The sequence below is a fragment of the Mastacembelus armatus genome, chromosome 21 (genome assembly GCF_900324485.2).
Source record: "Mastacembelus armatus chromosome 21, fMasArm1.2, whole genome shotgun sequence".
In the NCBI taxonomy this organism is placed as follows: domain Eukaryota; kingdom Metazoa; phylum Chordata; class Actinopteri; order Synbranchiformes; family Mastacembelidae; genus Mastacembelus; species Mastacembelus armatus.
The window spans coordinates 24,076,940-24,101,360 of record NC_046653.1 but is presented as its reverse complement, the minus strand read 5'-3'; the positions used below and the strand labels follow the sequence as shown (position 1 = coordinate 24,101,360).

General features: G+C 46.0%; 1 protein-coding gene across 5 annotated transcripts in view; it reads left to right on the top strand.

Annotated features, from left to right (window-relative positions):
• The window catches only part of dgkh (diacylglycerol kinase, eta), a 43,623-nt gene that overhangs the window by 2,069 nt on the left and 17,133 nt on the right, over positions 1-24,421 (top strand). For 4 of the 5 annotated variants that reach the window (XM_026295207.1, XM_026295205.1, XM_026295204.1 and 1 more), the window contains 7 exons: positions 7,553-7,663; positions 12,488-12,568; positions 17,277-17,381; positions 18,667-18,799; positions 21,843-21,949; positions 22,272-22,397; positions 22,823-22,925. In XM_026295207.1, the coding sequence (XP_026150992.1) occupies positions 7,553-7,663; positions 12,488-12,568; positions 17,277-17,381; positions 18,667-18,799; positions 21,843-21,949; positions 22,272-22,397; positions 22,823-22,925 (766 nt within the window). Of the gene's footprint in view, positions 1-7,552; positions 7,664-12,487; positions 12,569-17,275; positions 17,382-18,666; positions 18,800-21,842; positions 21,950-22,271; positions 22,398-22,822; positions 22,926-24,421 lie in introns of those variants that run through there. The other variant, XM_026295208.1, reaches the window with a different exon arrangement.

Here is a 24,421-nt window from a genome sequence, read left to right as displayed (position 1 = left end):
TGATTAAAGGTTTTAATCATAAAACAGGAAGTACTGACATTTTCATGTTTCTGAAGCTAATACTGTCAAATCTTTGAGACTTTACCTGCTAAGTATTAGACACTGTGGTACCACATATGTGACCAATACTGTGTTGGACCTGATCATCCACCAGTATAGAGGCTGATATCATACTCAGTACAAGTGCAAATAGATGCTGCTGCTGCTGAATCTCCCCCATCTGCTGATGTTGGCGTACCTTTCCTGAAGGACTGTTTATCGTATGTTGATTTTTCCGATGGCTTAGCACAGATACGCCCCCCTGGTCTCACAGCAAGAAGGTTCCTGGTCTGAAACCCATCAGGGGCCTTTCTGTGTGGAGTCTGCATGTTCTCCCTGTCCTTGTGTGGGTTTTCTCCAGGTACTCTGGTTTCCTCCCACAGTCCAAAAACATGTATGTCAGGTTGATTGGTGACTCTAAATTGCCCATAGGAGTGAGTGTGAGTGTGTGAGGTTGTTTGTCTCTATGTGGCCCTGTGATGGACTGGTGACCTGTCCAGGGTGGACCCCTGCCTTTCACCCAAAGAGAGCTGGGATAGGCTCCAGCAGATCCCTGAGACCCTGGTTAAGGAATAAGCGGGTATAGATGACGGATGGATGATTCTTCTGTGAGTCTTTGCTCACCTGTCACCTCTGAGTTTAGTCCAGGACTTTTGATGAGAGTCAGCTTTTCGTGAGTCTTGACGTACTGAGGAGGTGCTGAAGTCATTGGCTGAACAGAGAGACCAGATAGACCCGGTCTGTTGAGCTGGTACAGTAGAATTAGTCCTTAGTGCTGTCACATGAAGTGTTTCTACTGTAGCTGTGTGCTCAGCGTGGTGACATGGTGGGGTCAGAGGTGTCAGAGCTGTGGTCCTGTGGGTCAGTGGGTTTTTCTCAGAGACAGCGTTGTTACTGAGAGTTACTAATGGATCATGCAGGCACTGACTCACTGAGTGTTGTTCCACTGGGTTGTTTGCTCAGCGCGGGCCTGTGTGTGTGTACACTTGCCCATCACATTGTCTATGTCCGTCCCTCCCCGTCCACTGTCTCTCGGGTTCTTTTGTTGCCACAGACAACCACATCCTTTGGCCCCTATTGGCTGACACCAGGCTGCCTGTAAGTCAGCAGGTCTCAGCTCCTGTCTTCACAGAGACGCCCCCCTGGCTTTGAATTTAGGATGAATTTTGGGAGAAGTTGTGGACAATCATGTCACCAAACCAAAAGCAAACTCAGCAGCTCTCTAGGAGAACAACAGAAAGCTGTAAGAATGATTTATTTTGTATAATTCGTTCTACAGGAAGAGGTGAACGGCAGCAGGGCATCGATTCTGAAACCGAGACTGAAATTTCAATACAAACATCCACAGTATCGTTTCATGTCACATTAATTCACCATTTTCTTTAGTTGTTGTTGTTTTTTTTCTTATTCATCAACCAAAAAAAACAAAACAAAAGATCTGTCTGGAGTCAGGGCACAAAAATCAAAGTGTGAGCTGCTCAGTGGATGTGGAGAATCATTACGTCCCTAATGCAGTTTGTCCTCGGTCTCTGGAAGGGACCGAACATGATTCAGCTGAAGTCATTACGGCCATTTGTCGCTAATTTGCAGTTTATCCACCCACTTATAAACCCATCATGGCAAATCAATATATTGGCAGCCGTGAATAGCCTGATGATGTGAGGTGCTTCTCGTCATGCAGACAGTAATGGGCTTTGACTGCACGGAGGGAAGTTGACCCTCCACTGCGTGGACATCACATCCCGCTTGCTTTCTTGTATCAGTCTATGGTGTTAAATGCGTTTCAGTCGTTACACTTTAGTAAGTACAGTAACACAAAAAACTACATGGTAGAATGAGGCGTCATCTCGTTCAGATATGTGATGTTGAATAACAGTCTTTTCATAGCCTCTTCCCTCCTGTCATCTCCACTCTCAGCCCCCTCTCTGTCTTTTCTGGGTGTGCTGTTGCTGCTGAAGAGCTTATAAACTTGTGACTAATACCGGAGCTGTGATTGAAAGCAGAGCTAATGGCACGCTGGAGTCTGCTGCTGCTGCTGCTGCTGGCGACTGGGAGAGCTCAGCGAACCTGACGTAGAATAATCCAGGTCTGATGGATGCTGGTTTAGGTAGGCTTGGGACGAGGACTTGTAGCGAATATTCATCTTCCGTCCATGTTTGCCAAGCGTTGGAAGAGGCAGCACACTTACGGTTGTTGGAAGTAAGGCTGACTTTTGTCATTTGATGGTTATGTACTTTTTGATTTTGCGTATTTAATTTGCCTCGCTCTTTGCTAATGGATGACACTAGGATGGACAAACCTGTGACCGAATCCTTCTTCAAACTGTTCCATGTCCTGTTGAGAAAACACAGACACTCTTCTGAAATACTGGACTGAGGCTCTACGTAACCCGGAAATGTTTCAGGTGCTTTTACCTTTTTACCAGTTTAGGCTCTGTGGTGACGAGAACTGTTCATAGTAATGTACCAGCAATGCAGATTTGAGTTTGTTTCCCTGCAGAGCTGTAGCTGAATCTAATTGAGGTAGCTGTGTGTAAATTGCCGGCCTCAACAACATCACTTAACATCCCCTGTAAGCACTTGACACATGTATAACTACCCATGTATATGGTCCAGTTGCACAAAAGAGACGCAGACAGGGGAATTACCCCTTCCCAACTACTGGAGTGTAATTTTCTCATCACTGCGGTGAAATTTTAGCATGTGGTGGGAGTTGGAGGAGGAAGGCTGCAGAGTTGCAATTACAGCCCACAGAGAGGACAACACAGCTACAGGAGAGCGGTGGAGGTGCAGGCAACTGAGGAAGAGAAGTGTAGAGGTTGGACCCTGGTCCCTAATAGGCCTTGACTGCTCTGGATCCACAGGCACAATGACCAGTGAGTCAGTAATGGAGGCCTAGCAGAGCCAAACTGCAGGGAATGAGTCCTAAGACAGTGGACTTCTCTCAGATAAGTAGACGAGCAGCTGCTCCATCATCTTCCCAAAACAGTATGACCAGCATGCTGCATGGCCCCACACTCATGCTCCTGTGTTGTGACACCTTCATTACAAGTGTCTGCGGTATGCCTGTTACAGAGGTATTCAGATATTTTGGCTAATACGTCCAGGAAGTTAAGTTTTTATTTGTCTAACTCACAACTGAAGATAATGTTTTGTGGAGAATATAACTGCACTTGGATTATATTTCCCTTTTAATGTAATTAGACATTTTATTTCATGCTTGTTTAATAAATTCACTGTTTATACTGAATGTTTCAGCAAAATGTTCATGTGCCATATTTGTTTTCTGCCAGAATTATTGATAGTGTAGGAAATATCCACTTGTGCAGACACGTGTTTTATTATATTGGACCAGACGCCCAGGACTGCCAGATTCTATAGTGCAGATTTAATATGTTTTTAGAACCATTCTGAAAAATAATCTTCTGAAATTGTCATTTCAGCAGAGCACTGGGTCTAATATCACTGGATTGATAGGTCATTTTTTGCAGCTGTTGTGAAAAGTGATTCTGAGGCATCTTAATGTCTGATGCTTATTATCGTGAACTGATGATCTTTGTGTTTTGGATGGTTGATTGGACAAGATGAGACATTCAAAGATCAGTTAGTCGGTTTCTCCAAATGATTCAGGGCCTTTTACACTGGTGCAGTTTCATTTGACAGGTGAAGTGAATGTGTTTAGGACAAAATGAGCAGCTCTGCAGCTCTTTAGGGATCTTCAACCAGAAGGCAGAAGGCCAAGCCTTTTTATCAGATGAAATAGAAACCTCAGTGAGGAGTCGGTGCTGACAGAGGCCGTACCTTTATTACACTGATAGTCGGCCCAATGTTAAGCTCTGATGGTCACGGGTGCTCGTCTGGGTATCCTCAATGCCCGTAGGTCTGCTCTTCATTCAGCCTTCCAGGGAACTCCTGCTCTGCTCTTATCCAAAAACCACAGCTGCTGGACTCATTTGAACCTCCTGTGCCTTTGTCCATTGTATAAGCCTGTGTGTGTGTGTGTGTGTGTGTGTGTGTGTGTGTGTGTGTGTGTGTGTGTGTGTGTGTGTGTGTGTGTGTGTGTGTGTGTGCGCGTGCGTGTGTCACCATGTCAGCGGCCAGGCAGAGTGTGGGTGTATGGTACATGGTGCTCAGGTTTCTTGTTTCTCTCTGGCACAGGACTCGCTCTCTGTCTCACAGTTTAGCAGAAGAGAGGAACAGTACAAGCAGAGCGACTATTTATAGATCACTTCTGGCCTACTTGGCAACAGGAAGGAGACAAAGACAAGGAAAGGAACTATGGAGGCCAAGGAGGGACAAAAGAGAAAATAGACCATCTAACTAGAGTAAAGTCACTCCTGGTGCCCCGGCTGTTCAAGTTTGGTCTGATAGTTTCACCGAGACAAAACCACTGGCTGCCAAATGAAGATTTTATTACTATTTTTGTATGAATTGATCAGGCCAATTATTTTATCAACCATTTTATCCAAAAGACACTAGAACACTCTGAAAAGGCCCTTTATTAAACCCTAGAACACAAGGTCACACCGGCAAATGTCTTGTTTCATCTAAGCAACAGAACAAACCCCAAAAAGACAACATATGGAAATGGAATATTTGACTTTATGATTAACTGATTATCAAAAGAGCTGCAGGTTCTTTTCCCGCAATCAAACAGATGATTAATGAGCTAATTGTTCCAGCTCGTCGTTATGAATATTTATCACTTCGCTCCAGATGACGTGAAAACACAGACTTTACACAGTCGGTGTAAAACACTGGGTTTTCCTGGAGAGGGAAGTCTACGTGCAGACTGTTTGATAGTGTCAGGACTAGCTCAGCTCATAGTCTGCTGTGTAATGACTCAACTCTCCAGCTGAGAGTACGCTGCAGGTACTCACTCCACCAGTCAGGAGATGTTTATTAAGGTCCTCCCTTGTCACTGCGCTCCCTCTTCCGGTTGGATTAGTCCTCCGAACAGCCGACCACACGCACGGATGGATCACAGCTCGGGCTGAGTGGGCACAGGCCCAGGGTCCCCCAGGGGTCTGGGGCACCTGGGAAGCCTCTAATGGTTAATTTGTCTTGTTGGAAAACAAATATAAAGAGAAACCAATAGAGTAAAAGTACATGCAAAGCAACTACAAAGACAGAAACTGAGGTAAATACAAAAACGGCACAAAGAGAAGTAAATTATGACGAGACAAAATGCGACTGCAAAGAGAGGTGGAGGCCATGACCGCACGGCCTGCAGTATGTGGATGTGCTAACGCGATCCTGACTGTTGAGAGCCGTGTTTGTTAGCAGAGCTTTAACCCGTGTGTCTAAAAACCAGCTCCGTTCCAACAAAAACTGCTGAGGAGATCCCTGAATGGACTTCTTAACCTTGTGTATCCTCCCAGCGGATCTAAACGAGGAGATGACTTCATCTGCCATACCTCTGTTTCAGTTCCACTTTATACTTGCAGGCAAGCAGCTGCGGCCTTATAGGGTAGTCAGCATTGAGGTATTTCACCTTAATCCGCTGCAGGAATTTGGTCTTTGAGCCGTACCTACGGAAAGGGAAGCGGGGAATTAACGTAGGTAGAGAGCTGCTCCAGGGAATTCACAGTTTGTTGTCTTCCTGTTGTGTTTTTTCCCCTCAGTCATCGTCTTTGTCAAAGCAGTCGATGCCAGAGGACTTGGTGATTAAGACTTTGGCTGTTGCTGGGCTGATGTGGGGCAGCTTTAAAGGGGAACTACTCAGACTAGGAAAAGTCGAGGAAAATAACTGAGGTGTGAAAGGTTTAATGGAGGAAGTGTAGGATTTAGTGTTTTTGTAGCTCGGTCCGTCTGTTTTATGAAAGCATCAGTCACATAAACTACAAAAACACTCATTCACCTCTAGTGGTGTTTACCTGAGCAGCTACTTCAGGTTTCCTTTCCCTCAGCCCTGCCCCAACACAACTGATCCCACTATAATTTGGTGTTTGAACAGGTCACATCAAAAAGTAAGTCAGGACTCTGGGTAAACACTTTTTTCATGATATATCAGGCTGGATCAGCTAATCAATTACTGGATGCAGGCAGTGCGTTATGGGTAACGAGGACATTATCTCCTCTGTCGGCTTGTGGTGGAGGCAGAAATCACAGACACAGATATTTAAACCTCGATGAATAAAGCTGGAGTGCTGTGGTGCTTTAGAGAACCACTCCTTCAGTGAACCAGGAAAAATCACACTTCAGTCCCTGCAAAATGTGGGTCTTGTCATAATCTACGTGCCCTCCTGTTGTGGCTCTGTATGTGCCTGCTTCATCCACTGTGACATGCCATTGTGTGTGTGCATTGTGCAGTGTTTTCTGTGTTTCAGTTGACACAGCTGGTGGGCAGGATGTCAGCTTCAGGCCTCTGTCTCTGTTTGTAATTCTCCCCTTACAGAGCAGCCTTCCTTTGCTATAAATAGCCTCTGTGTGTGTGTGTGTGTGTGTGTCCTCGGAGTGTGTGTGCCCCACACGGCGTTTCCATCTGAGTGTGTGTTTTAGCTTTTCCATGGCCACTGTTCCATGTTGTGCTGTATTTGCCCTGTATGTCCAGTGTGTGTTTGTGTGTTAATGTGTGCAAGATGATGGTGTTTGTAAATGATGATGAGTGTGTGTGTGTGTGTGTGTGTGTGTGTGTGTGTGTGTGTGTGTGTGTGTACGGTCACACACGCGTTGTATCGGAGAGGGGAAGCCTTTATTTCCCATAATTCTTTAGGTCCGGTCTGTTTTCACTCTCCCATCTGTTCGTCTGATATTAGGAGGTGGAGAGTCTGAACTCAAAGATCAGTTAATGGACAGTGAAGTTCAGAAGAACATCCAGTCCAGTGACTGAGTGACAGTCTCCTTCTCTGACAGTCACTGTCCAGTCCAACATGGGGAGACCTCAGCTTTTACCACACCTCTAAGACCTGAATGTAAGATTTCCCTTTGCAGGACAAACTAACTGCACCTCATACTCTCTGTACCGAGCACCTCCTGCAGACTGGGGTCTCGGACACCCTGGCTTTTGTACAGAATCTAAACCCCCCCCTACTGGTGAGCTACCTGTTTCCAGGTGCAGGAACAGAGTCTCGGTCTGGTCTGTCACCTCCTCCGACAGGATTGTGCGTTGTAGCGGCTCCACAGCTGGTTAGTGCTGAGTCTTTTTTGAGTCAGAGGTGCCTGTCTGGCCCCAGGCCGAGTGTGAGTGATGTGTGTTTACAGCTCTTCAGAGAAATGAGGGGCGTGTAATGGGTTTCCTTTCTTCTCCAGTTTTTGTGGCCTATTCCTCGTCTCCCATGCGTAAAATTGGTGCTCCGATTCACACACATGCACATAAACAGCACGCAGTTTTTATCTTGACAGTTTCCTGTAGATAAACGCAAGAGGGTGTTCTGCAGCTGAGGACGAGATGCAGTGTGTGTGTGTGTGTGTGTGTGTGTGTGTGTGTGTGTGTGTGTGAGAGAAAGACTGAAGCTTTGTATAAGTTTCCCCATGAGCTGTTATTTATTTTTATTCTTATTTTCCTCCTCCAGACCAGTATAAAGGAGGGATTGCTGCTGAAACAGACCAGCTCGTTCCAGAGGTGGAAAAAACGCTACTTCAAACTAAGAGGCCGAACTCTCTACTACGCCAAAGATGCCAAGGTGGGTTTACCCAGTGTGTCCTCATGTGCTCGCAGGTCGTCACTAAATTTAGCTGCTGAACTGCTATCACAGTTGGAATAATCTCTAATCCCACATGACCTTAGTGTCTGGAAACAGAGGTGTTAGAGGCCTGGAGACAAACAGATCACCTGCAGTTTGGGGGAAATGTGTTTATTTACTTTCTTGCCATGAGTCAGGTGATCGGTGGTGGGGCGGGCTTAGGGCAGGCGTACCGAGCCAACAGCAAAGAACCAGCAGCCATGAAGGATGTTGTGTCTTTGAACGTCACCTTTGTCCAGACCAAAGAGTGTCCCTTGAACGCACCACACAGACTCCAGCTGACGGCCAACCAGCTCGTAAGTTCTGCGCCTGGTGCGAGGAAGTACCTCTCCACACCAGCAGGGGGCGGTAGTCTGTATTGGTCAATGAAAAAAGGAAAGAGGAAGACCTATACTGCAGATGTACAAACCATTTTCACACAACAGACAGTTTATAGCTGCTTCTAATCCAGAACATGTCTGAAGAAGCTGCAGGTGGAGCTGCTGGTCTTTGGTTGGGGAAGAAGAAAGGAAGAGGTGGAGGAGAAACTCCAAAATCATGGAGACTGACCCACTGAGCTGATCAGAGCGGTCCCTCTCATGGGATTCAATGGTCAAAAAGGGTCAGACAGTTATCACACTAGTACCAACAGTACAGTACTAGGCAGGTACTCAGGACAGTGTAGACAAATGATTTATTCTTCTGTGGACTTCTTATGTGCCAGATGTTATTCTGGGCTTTTACAGGTGCTGGTTGCTTCCCCTGTTCCTAGTCTTTATGCTAAGCTAAGTGGCTGCTGCTGCCTGTAGCTTGATGTTTTTCATATTTAACGTAAACTGTTTAACAGTTTTATCTTCACGTTTGTTTTACTTTTGTTTCTGTTCTTAACTTTTGAACTTTTCCTCTTGCTGTCGTTTTTTCTCCCTTGGCTTCTGACCCGGCCTCCCCGGTCTGGATCGTGTGTGTGGCTGTGTGAATGCACTAGTCTGGCAGTGCCCTGGCACGCTGGCAGGAGCGGGCGCTGCGCAGGGTGTCCAGGAGTCGTGTGTGCTGGCGGGTTCTGTCCGTGTGCTGGACGGGCGCACGACGCTCCCCCCCACCCCTGGGTGCCAGCGGATCTGAGGAAGGCCTAGTGAGAATCCGGGTCAGCACAGCACAGCCAGGGGCCAGTCCACCAGCAGAGCTTACCCAGTGCACTCGTGTCGTGTGGCCCTGCTGCACCTCAACATGTGAAAACGTTTGACTAGACGCCATTTTGGGGACAAAATTAAGCTTTTTCAATTTTTCACTTCAGCTCCTCAACTCAGGAGGCTGCCAGTCCAGAAGGATTCATTACCATACGACACGAATGCACTGTATACAGTAATTAAACCTGTCCTGAGCAGCAGAACATGTTTATAGATGATCTTCTTAAACCTGCTCATGTGGCCTTCACTGTTTCACTGTGTGTCGCTGCAGCGTGACGTCTCCTGATGGCCATGATGTTGAATTATCAGTAAATCACTTCTTCCTGTCATGGCCAGACAGTGACATTAGCCTCTATAGATAAGTGCGCATTCCTCACATGTGGCCTGGCTGGCTGTGCTGCCCTGTGCTTAAGGAGCCCGACCTCCTCATGGATCCATCTATAGGGCAACATCTCAGCACTCGGCCCTGCTCTCCTCTCCCTCCTGGTCCGACCGCACAGAGCAGCCAGAGTACAGGACTATAACCAGGTTTCTGCTCCCTGACATTTTCAACCGGCAGCAGAAACAGTAAACCACGTGTAATAACCATAGCACTTGGTCTATAGTGAAGACCAGGAGAGGAACCGGAGGAGGTAGGAAAGGAGGCTTGTTGAGGTTGCTGAGATGCAGCCGCTGAGCTAAGCTGTGGATCTATGGGCAACAGAGGATCTGGACTCTCGGCTTTGTCCACCATTCACTGTCAGCTTTCATTACAGCTTCCCTCAGGACAGCTGAGTGTGTGGTGTGTGTGGTGTGTGTGTGTGTGTGTGTTGGCTTGGTGGTGTGGTGAGTGAGCAAGTGTGTGTCATAAAAACTGTAGAAAACACACACAGAGAAAGTTTTCATGTACAACAATTTGTCTTGTGGTGCAGACTGGTTAGGAGATATACAGTCACTGCTCTACATTAGTAAAGTACAACAAAAGAATAACAGTGTCAAAAAATATCAAATTCACTCATGATGAATATCAATTAACATAATATAGTATATTATTAAATATTAAAGAAATATATATTATACGTGAAATAAAAGGCTCCAGCAGGTCCCCGTGACCCTAAATAGGAATAAACAGATGGTAAATAAAATACTGACAAATCTAAAATCTGACACTTACTAATTATCTTTATTGCAATTGCTAATACGATTATTTTTATAATTATTACTGTTCAGTTGTGTTTTTCTTTACTCTATCACTCTATCTACCTTAATTTTTTACTTATTGCTGTAACACCCGAATTTTCCCTGCCAGGGGATCGAAAAGGTCTAATCTAATCTAATCTAATCTAATCTAATCTAATCTAATCTAATCTAATCTAATCTAATCTGCACATATGTACAGTATAGAAAGCTAAACAGGCTGTAAATGTGGATAATTGATTCGTATAATTAGTGTCTGTTCTCGTACTCTACACTAACATAATGCAAATGGCGTGGGGGGCGGTCAGTGTTTGTCTTGGCCGACGCTCCTCACACACAGTCACGTGCACTTGTAGGCACATGTGGAAGTATGTAAGTGTTGGCTGGTGTCCCTGTCCAGCCTGGGGAGAGCATCATTTACTGGGCATTCCCTCTGACAGCTGCAGCAGCTCTCCCCTCCCACACACACACACACACACACACACACACAGAGTCAGAGGGCATTCCTTTGACGGCATCGGTTTTTGGCCCGCGGCTCTTCAAGAGCTCAGCTGCGTGCCTTGCACATCACAGCGCTGTTAGGGTATCATGTTCCTGTTTGTAGCCTGGCTCTCCTCTGCGTCTGTCCGCTGGCTCCAGTAGAAATTCAATAAAACATATTTGGACTCACTGTCATGTTCTCAGGTATGGAGAACCAGCAGAAACACTGGAGGGTGAGCCACGCGCTGTGTTGGGGTGAAGTGCGTTTCCTGTCATATGGAAAAAATACTTTTTTTTTTTTTTTAAAGAGGTCCAGACAAACTGGACTCATTGTTCTTGACCACAAGTCAGTTTTCCTCCACAGTTTATTAACCCCTTCACTGCTAAAGACATTGATTTGCCTTTTTTTTTTTTTTAATTCTCCCTGGTAAACAAATCAACTACCCCAATCAGTTATTACCATAAACTAACAGTTGATTTGCAGATCTTCCCAGCAGGACTTTATAAACCTCTTCAGTTTTTATTCTGCACTCTGTTCATGACGTTAAAGGAATCAGTCAGCTGAGTGTAATTTCGAGGCTGGAGGTTCATGACTGTGGACAGGCTCAGAAAAAAACAGCGAGCTTGTGATTAAACTGTGTCAGAGGCCGATGGGTCTAATGTTCTCACATGAAGGAAAGTGTTTAAGAGAAGTCAGAACTTTTAAATCGCCTCCAAAACGGGAACAAAACTGCAGAAAGGACCTTTTTTGTCACTTTTACAAACGAGTTGTGTGAATACAGCAAAATAATAGGCAGGTTTATCTGTATGTTGGTTCAAAAGGTAATGAAATATTTAAAAAGAAGACTTTTATTGACATTGTGATCCGGCCTCAGGTCAACATGACAGATGGGTAAAAACAGCTGGAGGGGAAACATTCAGGTCTGAGGGGATTAATAATAATAATAATAATAACAGTGATAAGTTTCACTACGAGGGGACTTTGTTTCTTCGTCTGAAACATAAAAGTAACCCACCAAATGTTCTGCCAAGTTTAGATTTGTTTGACTTTAACGTAATGCCCTCCATGTGAGTCTGAGAGGAAACACATCTGCTTCGCATTGTGTCATCTCAGCAAGTGACAGGACGTCGATCGGCTTCAGTTAGGGCCGTTTTTCAGCCCCGAGGACGCAGATGGATTACGAAACACAAGAGCAAGACCCCCAGCCTGAAACAGACATAAATAAACTGTTGTCTTGTCTTTCCAGTGTAGTCATTTTTCACCTCTTCGTTATTGTTTTGTGTCTTTTGTGGTCATTTTTCACTGTTGCACATATAGTCTGTGCTCAATCTGTGGTTTTGTGTCTGCAGTTATTTTGCACTTGTAGTTCTTTTGTGTCTTTTTTCACCTCTTTGTTGTTGTTTGTGTGTTTTTCTAGTCAGTTTGCACGATCTCACACTTCTGTTATAGTTTGTGGTCAATTTGTTGTTGTTTTCTGTCTCTTCACAGCGTTTCTATGTCTTTTTGTAGTCGGTTTCAGCCTCTTTGTTTTGTGACTCACTTTGTGGTTATTGCTTTATAATCATTCTGCGTCGCTTTATGCTTGTTTGGTTTTCCATCAAGGAAAAACAGAGGCTGCTGGGCTCAGGCCTGTAGGGCCTGTTCAGTAATCCATCCATGCTTCAGATGAGGTCGGAGATCCTTAAAATAGACCAAAATATAATGTGACTGCAGAACAGGACTGTGTGCTATGGTTTTAAACTTGAAGAGGTTAGCAATCAGTGTGCTTCCATGTCTGCTGTGACTCTTGCTTCCATTGTATCTGGAAAAGTTTCACCTGTTCATTTTAGGCCAATCATTGTTCTCTTCATGCCTCAACGTGCGATTAATATAAGAGAAGCTGTTGAAAGTCGTGTCCGAAGGCTCATTGTCTTCTTCGCTTTCCTTCCCTCTTCTCTGCAGTCCCTCATCTTTGACGAGGTGGACCTATCGGATGCCAGCGTTGCAGAGTCCAGCACCAAGAATGTGAACAACAGCTTCACGGTGAGTGCGCCCTGCAGCCTTAACACCCACAGACACTCAGGGGAGATCACAGGCTGAGCCACGTGTTACGACCCTGAGCGTAGAAACACACTAACGTCGGCTTTGTAAGCTCCTGCCGCAGCTTAAAGAAAAAACCAAAACACATCCTGGCAAATTTCTGCTCCATTTATGTGGAAAATCTTTGTTAATGCAGCTTTACCTCTGTCATACTCTAAACAAAGTCCCATGGACGATTAGGGTTTGACCAGGTTTTATGAAATGTCACATTTGTCCCATTAAAGCCCATTAATTGTATATTGACACCAGGTACTTTCTAATGAACAGCACTCAGCTGGAGATCCATCAAGGGGCTGCAAAAAAACAAACAAACAGGATTTGCCCTTCAAGGATAATGATTCACCTAGCACTCTGCACACCTGAAAATGTCAGTGCTGCTTATATTTAGATGATATTTGAATACGTTTCCCAGCTTTACTCCTCGTGCCTTTGTCACATCACATCTGTTAGGAGAAAGCCAGTGATGCTGCTGTGAATGGATGAGCAAGGAAACGAACACGACTATGAGAACAGACAGTGAAAGAGCCAGTAGTGCACCGTCCTTGCTATAAACCTCTCTGCTGCCCGCGGGTGGTGCTATAATAAGAAACGAGGAGGAGGAGGAATGCAGGAGAGCATGCAGCTATTTTTAGCTTCATGGATGCCTGCGATGGCTCGACATCTTCCATAGTCATAGATCAGATAACGTGTGCGACAGTCATGACAGTGTGTGTTGGTTTGTTGGTTGCAGGGGTAACAAACATGCTGTGTTATGCAGAAACATGCCCTTATTATGGTGAGAAGGAGAAGGGAGGGGAGGGGAGACATGTATGTACAACTGGAGGTGACAAAAATAGGGCATGTTAAATGAATGATCGATTTGGGGACCAGGGGGTAGATCAGGATGGCAAAGGGGAGACACAGAAAGGTAGTGCAGCAGAGGAAACCCTGGAGTGATGTCACACCATCGCTGCCTCCAGTCACAGGACGGAGCAGTGAAACGTAAAACCAGAGACGTGCTGAACGCTGGAATAGTGTGGAGACCACGGACACAGTCACGCACGTCGACAGGGGGAGACCGGGCTTCGTCCGACGGGTTGTGTGATGACAGCTGCTAGACGGAGAGACCACCGCAGAGGAGGCGTCGCAGGGCAGAGTCAGTCTGTGCGAGTGTCTGTCCGGTCGTTATCTGCCTGCGGGTCGGTCCTCTGAGGATGAGTGCCGCTGTTCGGAGCTCTGCAGATGTGTGGCTCGCCTCTTACCGTCAACTCTAAATCCTCGAAATGAGTCTCAAGGAAATTCAGACTGGCTTTGAATTGTGCCCTTGCATCAGCAGCACGTGTCTGATTGGTCGTGTAGTTGCGGCCACACAAAGCTGCTAACTGAGCGAGTGTGTGCACGTGTGTCGCAGGGAGCGAGCAGCTGTGACAGCTCCTGTGCCTTTGTGCTGCAGGTCCCAGTGGATTCAGGATCTGTGTGTGTGTGTGTGTGTGTGTGTGTGTGTGTGTGTGTGTGTTGTGTAAACAGTGACGGGTTAGTGGCTGCAGCTCCCCATTATCAGTTCATCTCTGGTGGTTGCCTCTCTACCAAAAAATTAAACAAAACAAAAAAACAAACAAATGAGGCTTAATGATTGTATGCAGGTGCCACGTCCTGTCACCACACACACACACACACACACACACACACACACACACGATATATCCACTGGTGAAGGTCAGTCATCAAGAGAGGTTTTCCACACTTGAGGGAAGCCTAGAGACATTTTTGGACACAGCCGTTCCTGTTTCCCCTGGCAACCAACCTGATGACACACACACACACTCACACACACACTCACACACACACACACAGTAAGATCGACTGCACTGTGTGTCCAAGGGGATCAGTTTGCCCATGTACGTGCACATACACACTAATGCACACTGATGTTCCTGGAAATGTGTCGTGATGAGAAAAAAGCAGCTCTGTGAAGAGAAAGGCAGGACGAGTACGAGGGATTCACTTCTGTTGTAGCTACGTACAGAAAGATTGTAAAAGGAGGATCGGTGGAAAGTTAAACACACACAGCACTGCAAATACACACACACACACATGCAAACATCCAGGGACACTTTCTCACAACACACTGCTGCTAATGTGTGAGCCGTTGCCTGCACTTAGACGAGGAGGAGAATGCTAATGTGATTAGCTTTAATAACAGCTGAGGGCAGGGAAAGGACAAAACTCACACACTGTTCATGCACAGGAGCAAAGTTTGACGTCTGTTGTGCAGTTTTTGTTGTTCAGTTCTCAGACGGATATTGATTAGAGGTCTTGGTAAAGCTGATTACCAGAATGATTGATCAGGGACCTGGTTGTTAGGTGGATGTTTGAAGCTTAAGATGCTCGAGACAGACCAGACCAGGTCCCTCGGCACCGTTTCATCTCATGTAGTGCTGCCTCTTATTTCTTTTCATAAGCCATTAATTACTGAGGCTAATAAACAGTTAGTCTTTGGGATGATGAAACACATCCAAACATTAATGATCAGTTCCATTATCAGTTAATCCTGTTATTTCCTTCAGTCATTCATCATGTTTCATTTAATGATGAAGAGTCATTTCTGTTTGGTTACTAGAAACTTGCTGCTGTTGCTGTTATGTGTCTGCTGCTCCTGAAGTGTCTCCCTAATACGATACGGGGACGTGGGTGCTTGTTGTGCACCTGTTGTTGTAACGGCCTCAGGGGCTGCAGGTCTGAACAGGCCCGTGAACACGAACAGGGAGGGATGAGGAGGACAGTGGAAAAACAAAAACCTCACTGAGTCATTCATGGAAACCAGGGTACAGTTTCTCTCACTGTTTCACTCCAGTTTTCTTTTGACTGGTGTGTTTTGTCCACAGGATGTGTGAACTGCTCAGTTATGCCTTTATCCAATTATGGCCCAAATGGGTGTAATTCAAGAAGAGAATGGACCTGCAGAGCGGCCGAACATATGGCTGCAAATTATGGGGAATAGTTGGTTGGGAAATCAATGAGCACTTTGTATGAGAATAAAGAACACAGCAAACTGTGTGCGGCACGCGGTGTTATTGACCAAAACAGACCTGACCTGGGCCGACAATGAGCGTTTTCACATTTTCGTCACAACAGTGAATGAAAATCCAACCGGTTCCACTGATCCACTGACCCCTGATTTGGTGCTAATCACTCCAGATGCTTTTGCCAGTGTCTCCTAAGGTTAGCACTGTGCATTTTACAGGCTCAGAGGAGGTGTGGATAGAAAGAGACCTAGTTTAATGTGCTGCTTTTGAATTGTCCTTGGCAACAGAGGAAAAATGCATCTGAGAGATAATAAGTGGGAAAAGCAGGTGTGAGGTGAGTGAGACAGAGAAGCGACAATAAGACGACTTTTATTTTCAGCTGGTTTTGACTGAAGCTGCTGTTTATAGACATTAGGCCTGAGAGATTACTGGGAGATTATTGATCACTGGTCTTTTTCTTGTTACTGCTTAGCCAATGTTTTAGCAGCTATTAGCTATTTAGCAGTCGATTCATCAATTAATCCCTAATAACTAACCTCTGTAGGTCATTTTTTAAGAAGCAGTGCAAACTGTTCTCTGGTTCCAGCCTGTCAGGGGTGAGAGGAAAATCTGTAGCTCTGGGATTGTTGGGAAAACAAACATTATTAAACTGAAGACGTCACTGAGAGCTTTAAAAAACACTGGTGGCTATTTTTTGATTTCACAGCGTTAATGATTAATCGGTTATATTTCTGGGGCCCTGTGAATAGTTTGATGGGAGCAGTGGGCTCACGGTGTGGGACGTTGGTGGTTCGAGTCCAGCTCTTGACATTTGTCACAGGTCTCTGTCTCCGTCTCCCCAGTTTCCTCACCTTTCTGTCTTCTAAAGAAGAAGATTCAATCCAGTCGAACGTGACTGAACTGTGTCACGTCAGACTCAGACGTCTGTGTTTTAAGTGTTTTGTATCTGTGGCTCATCAGAAGAAGACGCAGCAGCATCACTGCTCATACATGAATATTGATTAGTGTGATGTTGCCTTCTGTGTGTGTGTGTGTGTGTGTGTGTGTGTGTGTGTGTGTGACTTCTCCCACTAAGGTGGACAGGATAACATGAGGACATAATGATTTGGAGAGAGGAGAGAAAGAAGAGACGAGGGAGCATAAATAAGTGATGAGATGTTGAAAGGGTGCTGTATGTTTGTTGGGTTATCTACAGGGAGACTGTCCTTTAAACACACACACACACACACACACACACACACACACACACACACACACTGGCAGAGGACAACAGAGGGGGAGGCTGTGGGGGAGAGAAGCTCTTAGCCTGCACTGAGGCTTCGCCTGTCAGCACATATCTGCTTCAACGCAGCATGAAGAGCTGAGGAAAAGGGGAAGAGAGGGCTGAAAGGAGAAAATGCTTGAGCGAAGGAAAAGACAAACTCTAGGAGGTGTTAGAGGACGAGTGAGCTAGAGTTAATGAGAGAGAGAGAGAGAGTAAGAAAGAGGGAGGGGGCTTCTCATCCTTCCTCCTCGTTAAAGACGGAGCCGGTCGCTCGCTCCTCAGTGGCACCGCAGGCTGAGGAGGAAAACGCTGGAAACGTTTGTCTGTCTTCAGCTCACTGCGTCCGCCTCACCCGCGCACGTATCTCTCGCTGTCCCCGCAGGTGATCACTCCGTTCCGCAGGCTCATCCTCTGCGCTGAGAACAGGAAAGAGATGGAGGACTGGATCAGTTCGCTGAAGTCCGTCCAGTCCCGAGAGCATTACGAGGTAAGAACCCCTTTCCAGTTTGTGTGTGTGGGAGGGAGGGGACAAAGAGCTGAAGTAAAAGAAGACAGAGAGAGAGAGAGAGAGAGAGTGGCGCAGAAACAAGGCGTATCCTCTTCTGGAGACTTTCACAATAATTTTCCAGATTTTACCAAATATCCCTGTGAGTGGATGTTTGCTGTGGGTGTGGGGCAGGTAGGACAGCTGTGTAAAGTGTAGCAGCATGTTGTGAAGCAGGATGTACAGGACACATCCTAACAAGTTGTTATGCAGAAGCATCTCACTCGTGTTGAGGTTCAGAGCTGCAAAGCTCCAGCCAACATGCCCAGGCACACATGGAAGCACATGTGCAGTCGCAGGTGCACAACTCTACAGCAACGACACACACACAGTGCAATGAAAACACCACCCACAAAAACAGGAGCCACATGTCTGCCTCTGCAGCAGCCCAGTCCTTTAACCCTTTGTGACTGTGGTTTAGTGCCCTCTTTGGTATCTAAATCCAGAAAACAAGCCAACAGCAGGACTGTCTTAAGTGCCACCGAGACATTTGTTTTTCCAGAAGATGTAAGAGGAGCACAAATCTGGGATGTGCATTGACAGTGACGTGTTGTGGAGAGCGCAGGGAGGTGTGGGGGGGGTGAGCTCAGGAAGAAGCCAGCACTGCATTTTAATGGCTTTGATTTGGGAGGGAAATCTTATATAAGACCCCATCCCACACCCCTTCACTGCACTGCAATGCAGCAGCACCCCCAGAGCTCACACGCCACATTATACACATGTGCACATGTGCACTCCCACCAAGACGTCTTTGTCCCGGTGCAGCAGTGGCCCAGTTTGGGAGCACCTGTTACGGTCCTACTTATGAAACTGGACCAGGATTGCACCAGTTGCTGCAGACGCGACGCCCACACCAGTACAGTGCACTGCCCACATTAGCTCGTGCTGGACAGTGGGTTCTCAGTTCTCCTGACCAGGTGTTGCTTTGGTAACCTCATGGAGCAATGATGCCAGTTAGTGCAGAGTTCCTCCTGGTCTTTGTGCTGCTGTCCACTTCCCTTATGCCAGGTGGTTTCCCACTAAGCGGTGAGGGAGTTGTGATTGCTGTGGGCAGCTAATACTCTAGGAATGAATAACTGCATGTGGGAAAAGTGCAGATTTGTGTATCAGGTTTATAAATGTAAAGCATTTTCCTGTTTATTTGTATTTCTCATGTTAAACAATATATGAATGTGTATTTTGATGTGTTGCCTGTGCTGCCAACCTGTTTTAACCTCTTCTTTGCCAGACGGCACAGTTTAATGTGGAACATTTCTCAGGGATGCACAACTGGTACGCCTGCTCCCATGCACGGCCCACCTTTTGCAACGTCTGTAAAGACAGCTTGTCTGGGGTCACGTCTCACGGGCTCTCCTGCGAAGGTTAGTAACGCACATCAACACCACTCATGCTGACTGTCAGACATGTCAATGCTAGTTTGCCGATTTGGTTTTGGGCAAGTATACACAAGGAAGTTTCTTATATAACAGGCTTTAACAGAGGCCTTTTCATGCAGCTCTCACTCGTTTCTCCAGCTCGTTACTGACTCACGAAGGACTTTTGTCGTACTGTGGTGTTGCAACAGATCTGTGGCATTTGACACGTCTGCACCACAGGTGCTCTGGGAAGGTATATGACTATGTTGCATAAGGACTTGTGAGTCAGTGAAGTGAGAAAGTCTTTGTTCAAACAGGAGTCCAAGTGGAGCAGATTGCGTACAGCAGAGCCAGCATGAGTCTTTGTGTTTCTACGTCAAACTGTTAGCTTGAGAGTGGAAAGAGCGAGCGGTGAACTGCCACTTAAACGCAGCACAGACATATGGCTTTGTGTCCCACTGTGTCACATAAGCACTGACTCACACTGTTTGAATTTTATTTTTGCATTTCACATCTTCTTTTACCCGTAAGTGGGAGAACTAACTATAAACAGCTCCTGTGAATGACGCCACATCTCCTCACCTCGCCTGCGAAGGAACAGTGGAGTGGTGTCTTAGGGGGGAGAAGGCCTGACACTGTTGTTTTCTTTGCTTTCTTTTCTGTGAAGTGTCAGTGACAGGCAGCAAAACCTTAATGAGCACCATCTGCATAATGGGCACCATCCTGATTTTGCTAATGTTCTCCCTGTGAGCGAACGCACGTGTGCGCGCGTGCACGTCTGGGCCCACGGGTGCGTGCTTGGTTTGGGTTTGCATGTGTGAAGGCGGTAAGAGCCTCTCCACTCGCTGCTCATTATCCTCTACAATGACACCCTCTCATATCCAGAGCAGAGGGAGAAGAAAGCGACGTTAGAGCAGCAGCAGCAGCGTGTGTGTGATCTAAGTCACACTTTTAGCCAACAATAGGAAGATGCCATTGAGATTATAAAGCTTTCATCCAAGCATGCAGGTTTACAGTGGACACGAGGTGGTTGGTGGATCTGGCCTCATGAAGATCCTCTCTCACGTTTCCTTCGACATAGATTCATCAGCACACAGCTGCTCTGTTTACCCCTGATGTGCAGCACTCAGATTAAGAGAAACAGAAAGTCTCTATTAAACGTCGACAGCAGCCAGACAAACGTTTTCACAGCAATCAACGCGACTTAAATTTCCCTTCGATTTCCTGTGCAGGCGGTTGGTGGGGATTGATTGGTGCTACCTAGCCACAACCACACACACACACACACACACACAGCTCTCCTGCCTGTCTGTCTCTGTTTCACCCTCACACAAACACTAATGGGCGCACACACAGTGGGCTGTGAATGCTCAGGGTTTGGCCATTAACAGACAGTGGTGTCATGTCCTCTAAATTCTCTTTAATGTTCAGCTAATGCTCTCTAACAGCATTTAGCGGTGGACTAGATTGAAATATCGATTGTTGCTCCCGGATATTACTTTGACTTAGTTTGTATATCTTGTGTAGGCTGCCTAATGACAAGTGTGTGTGTGTGTGTGTGTGTGTGTGTGTGTGTGTTGTTTATGAGCAAGAGCTGGGTGGCTCTCCAGAGGACAGACATTATTTATGAATCTGCTAAGTGCCACGTTTTGGTTGATAGGTAATTACTGTATTTTATTGAAATTAGCTTTGCCACAACACAAGTGTCTCAGGAGACTGCAGCTTTTTCCTGATCTTTATTTAACCCGGCGTGTGACCTCTTTCACAAGCACAGCCTTGTGCAGACAGCCAAGACATTCAGTTCGTTTTCAAGTAATAACCTCTGGTTAAATGTGTTTTTAGACTTTCAGTCAAACTTAAAAACTGAAATGTTTCTGCTGAGATCCAGATGTTTAAAGTGACGAGAACAGAAACTGAGCTAAAGCTGTCAGAGCCATGAAACATCACCGTTCAGGCTAATGTTTAATTGATAAAGGACAGACTTACATTGGCCAAAAACACATGAGAATGAAGCTGAAAACCTGCAGCTCCTGTGTGAGCGTCCTGCTCTGCATATCCTGACTGGTGACTACAACAGCCCTGTGTTCTTTGGTTACCTAACACTGTGTGTGGTTGCAGTGTTTGGGTATTTTACTGCTCTTAGTTTAGAGATCGGTGCTCCATGAGAGTGAATATGTGAAGAATTAGGGATTTAATGTGAGAATCTGCTCGTCACAGATGAGAGTGTCTTCTCCTAAACAGGAACACAAGCACACTGCTGCCTTACATTTCTCCTGTGCTTCTCATTCAGAGCAGGCTGCACGTTAAAGTCAAAGCTTCTCATGCATAAAATAGAAACCTTAGAGATGTACATGATTATTTGTTGAGTGCTGAGTGTAGTTAGAGACGCAGCACAGCTTCCAGTCTTATGCTAAGCTAAGCTAGCTTCACATTTAACAGATTGTTACTTCTCTTTAACTTTGGGTAAGAATGTAAATGATGCGGTCTGACCTGCCCCTGTTTGCCTGCTCTGCTAATGTGTTGAGGCTGCACAGTGATAAGGCTGCTGAGCATAAAGATGGAGGCCTGTTCATCTGTGCAGGGAGCAGAGAGGCTAACACATGTACATGTAGATCACTGAGAACACCAGCAGCTGTACAGATGTGTGGACGGTAGCTTTAATGGAGCTGGACCCTGTGTGGTCCAGGGTTCTGGTCTTGGTCTGGCTGTGGCTTCCTGTTACATAGAGACCCGTGATGCAGAGCTATGTCCTCACACACACACACACACAGAACAGGCTAATGGAGGTTAATAATTACACCCGGTGACATCTCATTAGAGCTTGATTCATTAGACGACTCTACTTTCAGGGCACGTCTCTTTCTGAATCAAGCATCAGTGTCCAGTTCTTTTCAGTGTGTGAAGAAATCTCTCGTCATCCCCATCACACCATAACATGTCAGTTTATCACAGGATTAAGTTTAGTCCAAAAGTGTTCACTTGTGTTTTATGCTCATACTGAATAATAGTGAGCTCACAGGTCTGTGTGTTGAATCTTTGTGTTTCTCAGTGTGCAAATTCAAAGCCCACAAGCGCTGTGCTGTCAGAGCCACTAACAACTGCAAATGGACGACCCTGGCTTCCATAGGGAAGGATATCATTGAAGATGAGGATGGGGTAAGTTTGTATGTGTGTGAAATTATTGATTAGTTTATTTATTATGTTAATTGATCCTAAACCACAGCTGCCTTGTTTGAAATTATTTTCTCAGAGCTTTTCCTCCAACTTGGAAAATATAAAACACATTATTTGCACTGTGTTCCCTTTTTATTTTAGATATATTAACAATTAATGCAGGACGCCAGCTGCAAGTTGTCAAATCCTAATGCAGCTTTTTCACACACAGTTCATGGATTCATCAGTCTTTGAGACAGAGACAGAGACAGAGACAGGAGTGATATGGAGATTACAGCAGAAAGTGTCTGTGTTGAATGTACAGGTTGCCATGCCTCACCAGTGGTTGGAAGGCAACCTGCCGGTCAGTGCCAAGTGTGCCGTGTGCGATAAGACATGTGGCAGCGTACTGAGGCTGCAGGACTGGCGCTGCCTCTGGTGCAAAGCTATGGTAAGACACCTGCCGTATGTGCATAAACAGTAACACTGACGTGGGGCAAAACAAGATAATCATTATACAGTGCACTGACCATGTTTTATGGCGTGTGTGGAAATGACTACATGCACAAGTACAATGTGATTGTGGATGTGTAGATTTTTTCTTTTCATATTTGCAGTGCTAGTCTTCATTATGAGTTTGTTTATTACTTTTTAAAATGTTTATTATTTACGATGCACATTCCTCAAAATCACTGTAAACCTGCCACACAGCTGATGTTCCACTGCTGTCCCTCAGCCAGATATTACATGTTAAATGTTAAATGTTAAGTACATGAATAGGAACAAGTGTGTGTCGATAATGGATGGGTGTTAGGTACATATGGGCACATCAGTGTTGTTTAAAAGCTGAGGGGGATGTTTGGGTTTTTCATCCAGGTGCACACAGCCTGTATGGACCTGTACCCTCGTAAGTGTCCTCTAGGTCAGTGCAAAGTCTCCATCATTCCTCCCACGGCACTCAACAGCATCGACTCAGACGGTAGGCACCACACACACACACACACACACACACACACACACACACACACACACACACACACACACACACACACACACACACACACACACACAATCAGCCACACCACTCGCTCCGAGGGTCAGAGGTTGATGCCAGACATCATCTGCAGGCAGTCGTGATGTTTTAGAGGTGAATAGATGAGATTGGTCGCCTTCTGTCTGAACTTTGACCTCATGCTAAGTAACATGGAAAGAGGTGTCAGGAGGGAGGTGTGATCAAACCACTTAGTCGCACAGTAATTCACACGCTTGTCTTGTAAAGTGGTGGCGTGAGTGCCAGTAAACAGAAGGAAGAGATAATACCGTTATTTTCCAGTCATGTGATTGGATCAGCCTCAAATCCATATTTTTTATGAGCTTCCTGCTTCTTATGAAACTTTAGAGAGAGGGACAGAGCGCTGGGCCATGTTCCAGGAAACTCTCTGTCTCTTTTATAGCGAGGTGGTTAAAAATAACCCATCACACACCTTTCTGAGGCTTAAAATAGACCCTGAGACAAGATATGTATATATGTGGTGTGTGTGTGTGTGTGTGAGGAATGATAATTAGATGCTTCCTAATTAGCTGTGAAAGTCGTAGTTTGATGAAAGCTCAGGAGCATAGAGATTACAGGGAAAGAAGAGCTCAGCAAATGGCTGCAGAGCTTCCTGAGGCTGCCTTCACACTCTCTGTTCAACATGTCTGTGTCTTTTCTCCTGCGTGGATGACACTGCTGTTTAAACCTCTATACGTGTGTGTGTGTGTGTGTGTGAGAGAGAGCTCACATTAAACAGACAGACTCTGATCAGCATGTGTGATTGGATTACTGTTGCTTTGACGCCCTCCCTCCTGCAAAAACACACACACACACACACACACACACACACACGAGCAGCCCACTGAGGCATGGACTGGCTGGTAGATGGATAGGAGAGAGGCTGACAAAGGGAGGATGGGGAATCCAGATGAAAGGAAAGAGGATAAGACAAACGCAGGAAAAAAAGGAAGAAGGGCAAATAAAGACACCCCCCCCCCCCTCCTCCTCCCCTCCCTTCGCCAACTCTGCATCTCCTCACGTGCCGGGACCCCCTGTGCACAAATGCAGGCTGGGAAAAGGGGGAGTCTGGTTGTAATTGGCTGGGGGGCAGACTGGATCACGTGCCGGAGAGTCGTGACTCCCCTCCCCATCCTTCCCTTCTCTTCCTCGTTCCTTCGCTTCTCCTTAAACATCTCTTGCTGACAGCACCAGACAGAGAAATAAAAGTGAAGAGGGTAGACAGAGATTAGGGAGAGGGAAGAAGTGGAGGAGGATGCAGGAGCGAAAGAAAAGAGTGGAAGGCTTAATATGCAGAAATTGTCAGCACAGTGTACAGATTACGCTGTAAGCACAGAAACTGCGTGTTGCATTACCTCCAGCAGATTAGGGTATATGAGTGTGTGCACGTGCGCTGTTGAGTGTGTGTGTTCGTGCTCGACCAC